Genomic DNA, 13,361 nt, shown 5'->3' on the forward strand with positions numbered 1-13,361 from the left:
CATTCATCAGAGACAGCCCACTTCAAAACTATTCGAATCTTTTTTTTATCAAGCAAAGTCCCTTCTATTATTGCTCTCAGCCGAATTCCCAGATCCCCATTTTTTTTCATTTATTTTTTTCTGCTGCAATTTCATTTTCCTATTACAAGATTGCATTGCAATACATTCACTGAAGCACAGAGGAGACATGCAAGGACCCCAAATATCTTACTAACCACTTGAGGACCTATTTTTCAAACCTGCAAGTTTTTTTTTGCTCAAAAATTACTTAGAACCCCCATATATTAATATAAATAATGATTTATATATTAATAATTTATATATATATATATATATATATATATATATATATATATATATATAGATAAAGAAAAAAAAAGAGAAAATATAAATAAAATGATAAAGAATAATTGTATATATATATTATATATATATATACACACACACACACACACACACACACACACACACCATAGAGAATAAAATGGCAGTGGTTGCAATACTTTGTCACACTGTATTTGTGCAGCGGTCTTACAAGTGCAATTTGTTTTGGGGCAAAAACAAAACAAAAACACCTTAACCACTAAGGCCTCTTTCACACTGACGTCCCGTTCAGGCCCGCCTGTCAGTTTTTCAGGCGGACCTGAACGGGTGCTCCATAGAGCTCTATGGAGCGTCGGATGTCAGCGGTGACATGTCCGCTGACATCCGACCCGCTCCGATCCGAAAAAGTGTAACGGAGGAAAAAGCTATTTTTCCATCCGTCTGCGGATCGGATGACGACGGGCACTGCGGTCCGTCGTCATCCGATCTCCCATAGGGGAGAGCGGCGCTGTGACAGGTCCGTCCCTGCGCAGTATGCAGAGAAGGACCTGTCATCTCCCTGCTCAGCGGGGATCGGCGGAGTGATCCCCGCTGAGCAAACGGATATCCACGGGGCGGATCAGAACTGATCCGCCCCGTGTGAAAGGACCCTTAAAGTGGTGTTGCCACCAAAAAAAAAAAAAAAACAAACAACTTAAATTCATAAAAAAAAAAAAAAAAAATAATTGGAAAAAAAAAAATTTACTCACCTCTAAATGCCTGTTGCTAGGGGGTCCCTCGTAGTCTGCCTCCTTCATTGCCCGGGCTGGTGACATCACTTCCCCTCGCACCGCACAGTCATCTGGGACCAGTTACGTGTCCCAGATGACCGGACGGCGTATCACAGCGCCACTTGCGATGTGAAGCCACAGCTGGGTGCCCACAGAAAGAATGACCGCGCCGCGAGCAGAGAACAAGGGGGGGGGGGGGGCTTCGTTCCCCCGCATCACTGGACCCTGGGACAGGTAAGTGTCCGATTATTAAAAGTCAGCAGCTGCAGTATTTGTAGCTGCCGACTTAACTTTTTTTTTTTTAAGTCGGCAGCTACAAATACTGCAGCTGCTGACTTTTAATAATCGGACACTTACCTGTCCCAGGGTCCAGTGATGCGGGGGAACGAAGCCCCCCCCCCCCCCTTGTTCTCTGCTCGCGGCGCGGTCATTCTTTCTGTGGGCACCCAGCTGTGGCTTCACATCGCAAGTGGCGCTGTGATACGCCGTCCGGTCATCTGGGACACGTAACTGGTCCCAGATGACTGTGCGGTGCGAGGGGAAGTGATGTCACCAGCCCGGGCAATGAAGGAGGCAGACTACGAGGGACCCCCTAGCAACAGGCATTTAGAGGTGAGTAATTTTTTTTTTTTCCAATTATTTTTTTTTTTTTTTTTTTTATGAATTTAAGTTGTTTGTTTTTTTTTTTTTTTTGGTGGCAACACCACTTTAAGGACCAGGCCTCTTTTTTTGAGATGTGTGGTTTACAAGTTAAAAACATTTTGCTAGAAAATTACTTAGAACCCCCAAACATTATAAGAAAATAAATAAATATTCTAACACCCTAGGGAATAAAATGGCGGTCGTTGAAATAATTTAGGTCACATCATAGGCGACTTTTTAAAAAATTTAAATTTTACCTGTTTTGAGTTACAGAGGAGGTCTAGGGGTAGAATTATTGCTCTCACTCTACCGATCGCGCCGATACCTCACATGTGTGGTTTGAACACCGTTTTGCATATGCGGGCGCGACTCATATAGCTCCTGCGTTCCGCCAGATTAGGCGATTCTTCAGGATGTGTAACGGAAGTGACATTCTGCCCCCCCCCCCCCACACCATCTTGCTACACCCTGTACATCCCCCCCAATCCCTCTTCTGCCTCGAGAGCTGTGGGGGAGGTGAAGACGAGCTGAGGCTGCACATAATGGTGCCGGTGCTCCGTCAGAATGTGTAACAGAAGTGACGTTCTGTCGCCGCCATCTTTCTACACCCCGTACTCCTCCACAGTAGCGATACACCGAGAAGGGGGCCAAGCGGACATCTTGTTACACCCACTGGAGTTTTGTATTTCACATTTTTTTTTTTTAACAGTAAACAGAGCTTATATGGTGAAATACAGTATGTAGGAATCCAGCGGCCTGTTTACATGTTGAATGATAAAAGCAGCGGTGTTCTTGTCAGATCAGCAAGTTTGCTGCCGCTTTTAAAATTCAACATCTAACAACAGTCAGACGGATTTCAAACACTATTTCACTATAAAAGTTCAGTTTACTGTTAAAAATAAGTGTGAAATGCTAAACTCTGGTGGGTGTAACAAGATGTCAGCTTGGCCCCCTTCTCAGTGTATCCTTACTGTGGAGGAGTACGGGGTGTAGAAAGATGGCGGCGACAGAACGTCACTTCCGTTACACATTCTGACGGAACACCGACACCTCTATGTGCAGCCTCAGCTCCTCTTCACCTCCCCCACAGCTCTGTTCAGTTCCTACGTGCTAAAAAATTACTCAGGACCCCCCAAACATTAATATATTTATATTTTGAGCAGAGACCCTAGAGAATAAAATTGCATTTTTTTTTTGTTTTTTATTAATGTCACATGGTATTTGCACGGACATTTTTCAAATTTTTTTTTTTTTATTCCCAAAAAAAAAAAAAACACACATTTACCCCAATTTTTTTGTTTTAGAATGTGAAATATGATGTTACACTGAGCAAATAGATACCCAACATGTCACGATTAAAAACTGCGCACGCCCGTGGAATGGCACCAAACTACAGTAGGTAAAAATCTCAATAGGCGATGCTTTAAAAGGTTTTACAGGTTACCAGATTAGAGTTACAGAGGAGGTCTACGTGTGGTGTTTGAACACCCTTTACATACGCAGGTTCGACCTAAGTATGTGCGCAAGCACGAGGGGATGGGGGCGCTTTAATTTTTTTTTTTTATTGTTTATTTTCCTTTACACTTTCCCTTTATTTTATTTTTTTTGGATCACTTTTATTCCTATTGCAAGGAATGTAATAGGGCATGACAGGTCCTCTTTGGAAAAAAATTAATTAAGGAAAAAAAAATAAAATAAAAAAAAAAAAAACCCCCGATCTCAGGCGCTTCAGCTAAAAATAATAAAAGAAAATGGCAATGTTTACATCTGCCGGCACCGGAAGTGACGTCATAATGTCGCTTCTGGCCTCCGAGGGTCATGTGGATGGCCGGAGACCATCTGGTTCCCGGCCAGCTCTATGGTAAATCGCCACTGCCGGCGGATTCATTCCCCGGCTCCCTGATTGCACAGGAGAGCAGAGAAGCACCGGAGAGCGGTGGGAGGGGGTCCTCCTGGTGGGCGCGTAAATGCAATCAATTGGCTAAACAGCCACTAGGATGGCTTTTGCTTTGCAGGGAATTGCCGGCCGAAAAAAAAAAAAAAAAAAAAAAATTCTAATATATATTAATAATAATACAATAATAAATTGCATTAAATATAAATTATATATACAATATATATATATATATTTTTATATTTATATTTAATAATAATACATTTTGCCCAGATATCTCCACTCAAAGTAAATTACATCACATCTACCTGTGGGAAGTGGTTAAAAAATAAATAAAAAATAAATAAAAAAAAAGTCAAGTGGTTAATTATAAAAATATATTTTTTTTAATTTATACATGGTCGATTGGTTTCAATTTAAAACTTTAAACTTTTTTTGTGGGTCCCCCGTCTTCCTGTGCAAGGTGCACATGTCGGTCCCCCACGCACACAGACAGCGATCGTCCCACACACGAGGTATCACTGTGAACGTAGGATCATGGGCAGTAATTCTAGCACCAGACTTCCTGTGTTGGTAACCAGTAAAGCCTTTTAAAAGCGTCGCCTACAGATAGTAAATTTTAAATTGTCTGTCGCCGTTGTACAAGCATGCGCAATTTTAAAGCGCAACGCGTTTGGTATCCATTTACTCAGAGTAATTTCACCTTTTATATTTTTACAAAATAATTTGGTTATGCATTTTTTTTTGCATTAAAAATTACAAAAAAACAAAAACAAAATAGCGTTTTATAAAAAAATTGCAACACCCACCAATTTATTCTCCATCGCTCTCTTTTTTTTTTTTTTTTTTAAGCAGAGTGTGTAATATATATATATATTATATATATATATATATATATATATATATTCTCAAGAAATTATATAGCAAAAAAAAAAAAAATACTGATTGTTACATGTACACAAAGTGCCAGGAAAGGCCTGGGGTGGAAGTAGTTAAAAAACAAAACAAAAACTAAAGTAAAAAAACCCGCAATGGTTACAGCTTCCCTTTGTAGAGTGAATATACAAATGCATACGCTGGGCTGTGACCGGTTCTCTTTAATACTTTTTCTGCAACTGACGTAAGGCATACGATGTCAGTAGTGAGGGAATTTCCACACATTCCCGGCTGCTACATTATTATTATTACAACAACAGACTCCTGTCAGGTGAAGGCAACTTCAGCTGGGACTGGCCTGAATATGGAGGAGTTGGTGCGCTCCTCCTAAGAGTTGATTCCTCAGCTAGGCCCAACCTGAACATGGAGGACTTGGTGCGCTCCTCCTACTAAGAGTTGATTCCTCAGCTAGGCCCAACCTGAACATGGAGGACTTGGTGCGCTCCTCCTGCTAAGAGCTGATTCCTCAGCTAGGCCCAACCTGAATATGGAGGACTTGGTGCGCTCCTCCTACTAAGAGTTGATTCCTCAGCTAGGCCCAACCTGAATATGGAGGACTTGGTGCGCTCCTCCTACTAAGAGTTGATTCCTCAGCTAGGCCCAACCTGAACATGGAGGACTTGGTGCACTCCTCCTACTAAGAGTTGATTCCTCAGCTAGGCCCAACCTGAATATGGAGGACTTGGTGCGCTCCTCCTACTAAGAGTTGATTCCTCAGCTAGGCCCAACCTGAATATGGAGGACTTGGTGCGTTCCTCCTAAGAGTTGATTCCTCAGCTAGGCCCAACCTGAAATATGGAGGACTTGGTGCGCTCCTCCTACTAAGAGTTGATTCCTCAGCTAGGCCCAACCTGAATATGGAGGACTTGGTGCGCTCCTCCTGCTAAGAATTGATTCCTCAGCTAGGCCCAACCTGAATATGGAGGACTTGGTGCGCTCCTCCTGCTAAGAATTGATTCCTCAGCTAGGCCCAACCTGAATATGGAGGACTTGGTGCGCTCCTCCTGCTAAGAATTGATTCCTCAGCTAGGCCCAACCTGAATATGGAGGACTTGGTGTGCTCCTCCTGCTTAAGAGTAGATTTCCTCAGCTAGGCCCAACCTGAATATGGAGGACTTGGTGCGCTCCTCCTACTAAGAGTTGATTCCTCAGCTAGGCCCAACCTGAATATGGAGGACTTGGTGCGCTCCTCCTGGTCAGGAGTTTATTCCTGGATCCACGCTCCACCACAAGGGACATCTGCAGCTCCAGCGGTGGGCTACAAGGACACAGCTTAGGTCTCAGGGTCTATGGGGGTACAAGGTACCTCCAAGGCTTCTCTAGAGGCCCGCTTTCCATTGCTGCTGCTCAGACTCTAATAGGCCCCCATGCACATTGTGCATTTAGCCAAGCTCTTCTAAATGCATTTCTCCTCTCAAGATAATAAAAAAAAAAAAAAGTGTCAAAAAGCACCTAAGCCGTGTTTTTTTTGCGTATAAAGTGTAAAACGCTTGGGCATTCATTCAACCCCTAACTTTAAAACAGGATCAAAGTGCGGAAATTAATAGTAACACCAACATCTGGTCTTCATGACGCTGTCCCACCCCCTTCTTTAAAGAAGGCCAGATGACCATGATTGATGGGCAGCTTCATTTACCAATATTAAAGTGCAGGAGGCATATAAGGACCTAGATCAGGTTTCAGGGGACCTGGGCCCTCTACAAAAGTACTTCAAAGACTGGAGCTGGCTCGGGTTTTAGGGACCCTTACAAGGTACTTTAAAGGCTGGAGCTAGCTTTGCTCCTCTAAGTACCCACTTTCCATAGCTGCTGTTCTGGCTCTTTTAGGGCGACTACGGGGCCAAAGGCCAGATATGGTGAAACCTACACTTGATGATCATGATTAGGGGCCCCCCCACAGAAAGGCAGATCATTGTCCCATAACTATGATGAGTGACTTAACTGGCCATTTCGCGAGGGTGCAGGAGGCAGCAAGACTGATTTTTTTTCAAAGACTGGAACTGGCTCAGATTTCGGGGTCCCCCAGGGCCCCCTAGAAGGTACCTCAAAGACTGGAGCTGGCTCAGGTTTCAGGGGTTCCAGGGCCTGTTGCAAGGTACCGCAAAGACTGGAGCTGGCTCGGGTTTTAGTGGCCCTTTACAAGGTACCTCAAAGACTGGAGATGGCTCAGGTTTCAGGGGTTCCAGAGCCTGCAACAAGGTACCTCAAAGACTGGAGCTGGTTCAGGTTTTAGGGGTCAATTACAAGGTAATCAAAGACTGGAGCTGGCGCAGGTTTCAGGGTCCCAGGGCCCTCTACAAAAAGGTAGCTCAGACTGGAGCTGGCTCAGGTTTTAGTGGCCCTTTACAAGGTACCTCAAAGACTGGAGATGGCTCAGGTTTCAGGGGTCCCTCTACAAGGTACCTTAAAGATTGGAAATGGTTGGGCTTTTATGGACCCTTTACAAAAAAGGTACCTCAGACTGCACTGGTTCGGGTTTTAGGGGTCAATTACAAGGTAGTCAAAGACTGGAGCTGGGTTTTAGGGGGTCAATTACAAGGTAGTCAAAGAGTGGAGCTGGCCCAGGGTTTGGGGGTCCCTCTACAAGGTACCTTAAAGATCGGAGATGGCTGGGGTTTTAGTGACCCTTTACAAAAAAAGTACATCAGACTGGAGCTGGCTCGGGTTTTAGGGGTCCTGAGGCCTTCTTCAATCTACCTCAAAGACTGGAGCTGGCTTAGGTTTCAGGGATCACAAGGCCCTCTACAAAGTACCTCCAGACTCTGCTAGGGGCCTTCTTTCCATAGCTGCTGTTTCGGCTGTTTTAGAGTGACCACCGGGTCCAAAGTGTGGACATTATATCAAAACCTACATCTGGTGTTCCCAATGCTCAGCCGGTGGTGGGACAATTTCCCAAGCTGAGGACCAAACTAAAGCAAACACACGCTTTCCATTTTTTGGACTTCCTGTGACCACATCTGTCTGTAACCACCCCCCCACCCCCTAATGTGGTCATCTTATGACCACGGGCTTTTTCTCCAGAACTGACCAGGTGAATCTGGCAGACTTGGTTGTGTGTTACCATCATCATCAGGTTTTAAAGCAGCTGCCCTGGCCCTAGGTGGCCATCCCAACAACTTTTGCACAGACCCCCAAATGCAGTTCTATTAGGTGAATGCCAGAGACCGGGAAGACTGGAGAGGCTGAATATACAAATGCCATGTGCAGGAGGGGGCAGATACAAGCAGAGCATATAATAATCACACATCAAGGGGGTTAATTACAGAGCAATGACAAGCATGGGGGGGGGGGGGGGTGGTGGTTCTTGCTTGCAAGAGCTGGGAAGGGAAGCATATGCATTGGGTTTGAATACACATTACTGCACTAGCATAGGCTATTCATCCTAATGATGCAACCAGCCACCATATGGTTCATCCCAGACACCATCTTGGAGAAGGCGGTGGAAAAAAGCGATTCTATAAAAAACAAAAAAAACTCCCAAGTAAAAATTTTCAATACAACGAACGAACATTCATCTCTAACAAGCGAAGCGGACACTTCTATTTTAATTTTTGAGATTTTGCAATCTCAGGATGGAAGACTGCAACTTCCTGTATTTGTCTTCTGATAGAACTTATAGGAAGGAGTGATGGTTGGGTTTGTGGGGGGGGGGGTTAGAACCCCAGTTAGACGTTTGTTGCTGTCTGGGCTCCCAGCTGAGATTCATCCTCTCCATTTGTGTTGTCACCAGAACACGGAGAAGAAATTCTCCCAGTGGGGACACCAACAACTAAGGAGGACCTTCCTGTTGTATCTGAGGGACAGGAGATGAAGCGACACAGACAGCAAAAAATACAAAACAGATAGGGTTCTCCAGTTCGCTTCTAAATGTACCCACAAAGCCCCCACCCTTGCACCGCTCGGGTAAATGCCTGCTTAGCAAGAATTAAAAAAGCTTAACCTATTCCTCGCTCCTGTAGGCCCTTCCTCCTCCTCTTCATATGACCAGTTCCACAATGCTGGTCGCAGTTCTCGGACATCACCAGGATGGAGGATGGGTCAGGATCCCGTCCACATCCCGGGAGTGTTAAGGGCTTGTTCACACTTGCCACCCGGGGGGGGGGGCAGCAAAATCAGGGGGTTGAGTTGAGGTTTTATTAACACCCCCTCCCCCCCGGGTCCATTTATCTGAACATTAGACATGCAACCACTCACAGCTAAATCATGCTGTTTTCAGTAGTTGTGGGGGGGGGGGGGGGGGGGGGGGGGGGGGGGGCACCTCTAAACACAACTAATGCAGTTCAATAGGGCCCCTTCCACCAAAAAAATTGCAATTATTGGGTTAAATCAGGCAGGGAGAAGGCAGCACATTGCCTACGGATCGCTTTTCAGAGCAAGCGTGAAAAACAAGAGCCCCCCATCTGCTGGGGAAGTGAGGAGTAGGAGACTCGTACTTATTCCCCCCCCCCCCACCTGAGCCAAATGAGGAAGGGGGGCACCTATGGGACCAAGGGATAGGTAAGCAATATCCTATTTTACCGCCCCCCCCCCCCCCCCCCCCCCAAGCTGTGCTTTACCAGTACATAACTATAATATGCAGGCTCGGGAAGACCTTCCTAACATTTAGGATCCCTTTGGGAGTTTGCAATGTTGGGGCTTCGACTTATCTAAATATATATATTATATATATATATATATATATATATATATATATATATATATATACACACACACATACACACGTACATACATACATACCACAACAGTACTATATACAGTCCCTCCTCCCCATACTGGCTCTAGCAGACGTCCCAGGTGGTATAGTGTTTGATGGTTACCACCATGCCGGGGGCACACTGCCAATAAAAGGGTTCTCTCCCCCCCCAATTCGGGCCATGCTGCACAATTTAGGCCCAGCTTCCCTTGTGCTCAGTGCCATGTGACAGGGCAGTCACATGACAAAGTGAAAAGGAAGTTAGGTTCCCCACTTCCTGTCTGTGCAGCAGATCATCTAAAAGAGGTTTGGTGGAGGGAGGGGGGGCAGAAGGGTCAAGTGGGCTTTAAAGTGGTTGTAAAGGTTTTTGTTTTGTTTTCTTTAAAACATGTATGTTATACTTGCCTCCTCTGTGCAAGAGTTTTGCACAGAGGGGCCCCGATCCTCTTATTCTTGGATCCCCCCCCCCCCCCCAGCGGCGCTCCTGGCTCCTCTTCTCTGCATTTGTGCGGGCACCCGAGTCCTGCTGCTGCGTCCATTGACACATACAGCAGGACTCGGCCCCCTCAACTCCCGTTTCACTGGCTTTGATTGACAGCAGCGGGAGCCAACGGCTTCTGCTGCTATCAATCCAGCCAATTGAGGACCCAAGACATCGGCTGGAGCTGCTCTGCTCGTCCCTGGAACGATCGTGTTCAGGCAAGTAAATGGGGAGGCTGCTGCACTACAAAAAAGTTTTTTCACCTTAATGTATAGAATGTGTTAAGGTGAAAAACCTTGAGGGTTTACAACCCCCTTTAAGATATCCAGATGCCTAAACCTTTCCTAGGAGAGACATAGGGGTGGCCATTATCGACTTCTCATCTTTAAAATAGTAGTTGCCTGGCGGTCACGCCAACTCTGGCTGTGGAGCTTTGAGTCGTAGACCTCGATTGGTAGAGGTCCCAACTTTCCCCCCGAGGAACATTCCTGTTTTAGGTTGGTGACCCAGAAACTATTGAAGCCAGTAGGCCACCCATAGCAGCTGGATGAGGAAGATTTTCAGAAGGCGGTCACTGTCACCATCCATTTAGGTCAGTGTTACCACACATGGAGGTCAAGGGCGCTAATCCATGGGAGGTCGTGTTGCCATCAAGGAGGACAACTTCGCCATCCAGACGTCGGTGTTATCATCCATGGAAGTCAACGTCGCCAGCCATGGAAGTCAACGTCGCCAGCCATGGAAGTCAACGTCGCCAGCCATGGAAGTCAACGTCGCCAGCCATGGAAGTCAGTATTACCACACATGGAGGTCAGCATCGCCATCCATGTTCCTCTCAGAAAATGTTAACTGTAAGCAATGTCTAAAAATTTCTCTGCAGGTGGGCAATGGTGAGTGGAATACCCTGAATTCTTAAAGTGGACAACAGGTTCACTTTAAATTCCTGAAGGACTCCGATTTTGAGATCCCACCAAGGGTCACAACTCAAGCCGCTGAGACTCAATGCTCTTGTGCAATCAAAAAAAGTGTCAGGAGTAAGACCTCGCAAGGTCCGGTCCCTCTAGCCCAGTGGTTCCCGACTTTAGACCTCAAGTCCCCCCCAACAGGCCAAGTTTTGGGAATTTCCCTTAGATTAAAAAAAAGCCCTCAAAGATACCAAGGCATTAATCAGATGAGGGAAATCCTGAAAACATGACCCTTTGGACATATTTGAGGACTGAGGTTGGGAACCGTTACTATAGCCAATGGGTGATAAACTTGCCACCATCCACCCAACCCTAGTTTTGGTTGACCACTAGACTTAGAACAATCATGGGACTAAATATATATATAAAAAAAAAAAAAGTTACCACCCTCCCCCATCTCACCTTGATGAACGCCACATTGTGCGGGAAGACACGGATCTCTTTGCTTTCCTTTCCAGCCTCCCCTGGAATAACGGGAGCTGCGATGGGGCCTCGCATGGCGGCCAGTGCAACAGGGAAGCCGCCACCACCACCGCCTTTCGTGTACTCTGAGAGATAATGTCTTATGTTTTGCCGGGCAGCTCGTATCAACAAGCTGTCAATGTCCATCCCCACTATGAGCGAGGGCCCCAGGTTCTGTGCCACACTCAGGGTCAGGTGGCCCACGTTGCAGCCAATGTCCAACACGGCCTTGCCCTGGAACCACTCGGGCCTCAGCACCCGAAGGCGGGGATCATCCGACCGGCACGGGTTTCGGTATCCGTAGTATCGGCAGTAATTCCCGTACTGGAAGCGGCTCTTCTCTTTACCCTGGGGACCCAAACATGGTGGCTTGGCCGTACCGCCTTGGGGTTTGGCGGCGATAACCACGCTGGCTAAAGTCTTGCTTTTCTCGGGGCTCCCCTGCCTCCCTTCAGACTTGCTGGAGGTCCTCCTCCTCTTGCGGTGCCGGGAACTCGACGTACACGAGCCACTGGCTGCTGCCGCTGGCCCATCTAGTCCTTCATTTTCCAGGGCTGGCAGAGCGACGACGTCATCACGGCAATTAATGGCAGTGTTGAGTTCATATGGCCGTAGCTCCTCGGGGATGGGCTCGGGCTCCTGGCCCAGCCCGGTTGGCCCCTTGGGGGTCACGTCCGTTGACGGGTGGTGCCGATGGCGGTGCCTTTTCCTGCCGCTCTTGAGGGGAGAGAGGAGGAGCTCCCCCTCGCTAGCACCGGTGTTAAGGCTCAGAGGGTCAGTGATGTCCCTTGGGATCAAGATCTCAACGGGGTCCCGGTTGCGGGAAGGGAGGGGTGAGGACTTGGGGGTCTCGGCGTTGAGCGTCCGGCTGACCTCCTCGTCCATCAGGCTGTTGAGGTTGAGTGGGTCGAAGATGTTGCCCCCGAGGAGAAAGTTGGACGGAAGGACGGGGTCGCAGTCAGAGTTGACCCGCCTCCGCCGCTTGAACGCCACCGCGTGCTTGAAGCCCACGTTGAAGCTGTTCCTCCTCTTCCCCTGGAAGCCGTTCCTCGGCACGCGAGGCGCCAGCGCCATCTGCTCCCCCTTGGCCGGCTTGCCATCCGGCAGCGGAGGAGGGGCCGGGGGTGGAGCCATGAACGTCTTTTCGCCATCTTTGATAGGCTGCGGCGGTGGCTGCTGCAGGGTCTCTGGAGAAGAAGCCATCTCGAGGAGGACCTCCATGGGGGCGTCAATGGAAGGCGTGGGGCAAACCGTGGCTACGTATCCCACATCCTGGGCCCCGGGCCCCTCCAGGACCCGACCCCCGAGCTGCTGGATCTCGAAGGAGGCGGAGTCTTCACAAGCCACGCCCGCGTCTTGAAGGGCACTTCCTCACAAGCCACTCCTACTTCTTAAGACACTCCCACTTCTTGATAGGTCACTACAACTTCTTCAGGGACACTCCCACTTCAACTTCTCAAAGGACACGCCCACGAATTGAAAGGCCACTCCCACTTCCTACAGGGCACTCCCACTTCTTAGAGGGCACTTCCTTTCTTCAGAACAGCTGTCAGTCACTCAGTGTGGGCGGGACCTGTGAAGAGAAATGATGAATTATTCATGAGGAAGGTGGTCAGAGAAGTTGAACTCCCGCCCACCTACAACACCCCCTCCCCCCCATGCTGACAGAAATGGCGGGGTGAGCCGACAGTTATCCCGCCGGCTCCGCCCCCTCCTCGCGCACAAACACACTCTACCACACACCAATGGGCGCTCTACCTTCCCTCGCAGGCTGGACGCATGCGCGCCGGCGACCACGCCCACTTCCACCCAAACACCTCCAACAGAGCGGAGAGCGAGCGAGTCTGTGTGCGGCTTGACGGCGCGCGCGCCTTTATATAGATATCTCGGGCCCCGCCCATGGCACCGCCCCCTACCCCGCCTCTAAACTCGCTGGCCTGGCGAGCTCCCGTCACGTGACGCCGACGGACGCGCGGCGCAGGCCAATGAGAAGGCGGCAGAGGCGAGAGCCGCTCGTCCAATCACAGGCGCCAATGTGAATATAGGCGGCCTGGGAATTGCCTGAAAACCGAGGGACAGCTACTGCGTCTGGGGGGGGATGGGAAAGCCGCGCTCCGTTCTGTAGAGGAGGCGGACTGAGGCTGACTGGTGAGAGAGATCGGACAGCGGTGAGCAGAATCACCTCACGCCGAGAG

General features: G+C 48.2%; 1 protein-coding gene across 1 annotated transcript in view; it reads right to left on the reverse strand.

The window, feature by feature from the left end:
• Window positions 1–13,087, reverse strand: part of MEPCE (methylphosphate capping enzyme) — a gene marked incomplete in the record, with an annotated part of 23,523 nt that extends 10,436 nt beyond the window's left edge. The window contains 2 exon segments of the mRNA XM_077470949.1: window positions 11,107–12,739; window positions 12,925–13,087. Coding sequence (XP_077327075.1) covers window positions 11,107–12,387 — 1,281 coding nt within the window.
• Window positions 13,088–13,361: the final 274 nt, after the last annotated feature.

This window comes from Lithobates pipiens, unplaced genomic scaffold (genome assembly GCF_037356315.1).
Source record: "Lithobates pipiens isolate NorthernLeopardFrog02 unplaced genomic scaffold, aLitPip1_a1.2 Scaffold_8, whole genome shotgun sequence".
NCBI lineage: Eukaryota > Metazoa > Chordata > Amphibia > Anura > Ranidae > Lithobates > Lithobates pipiens.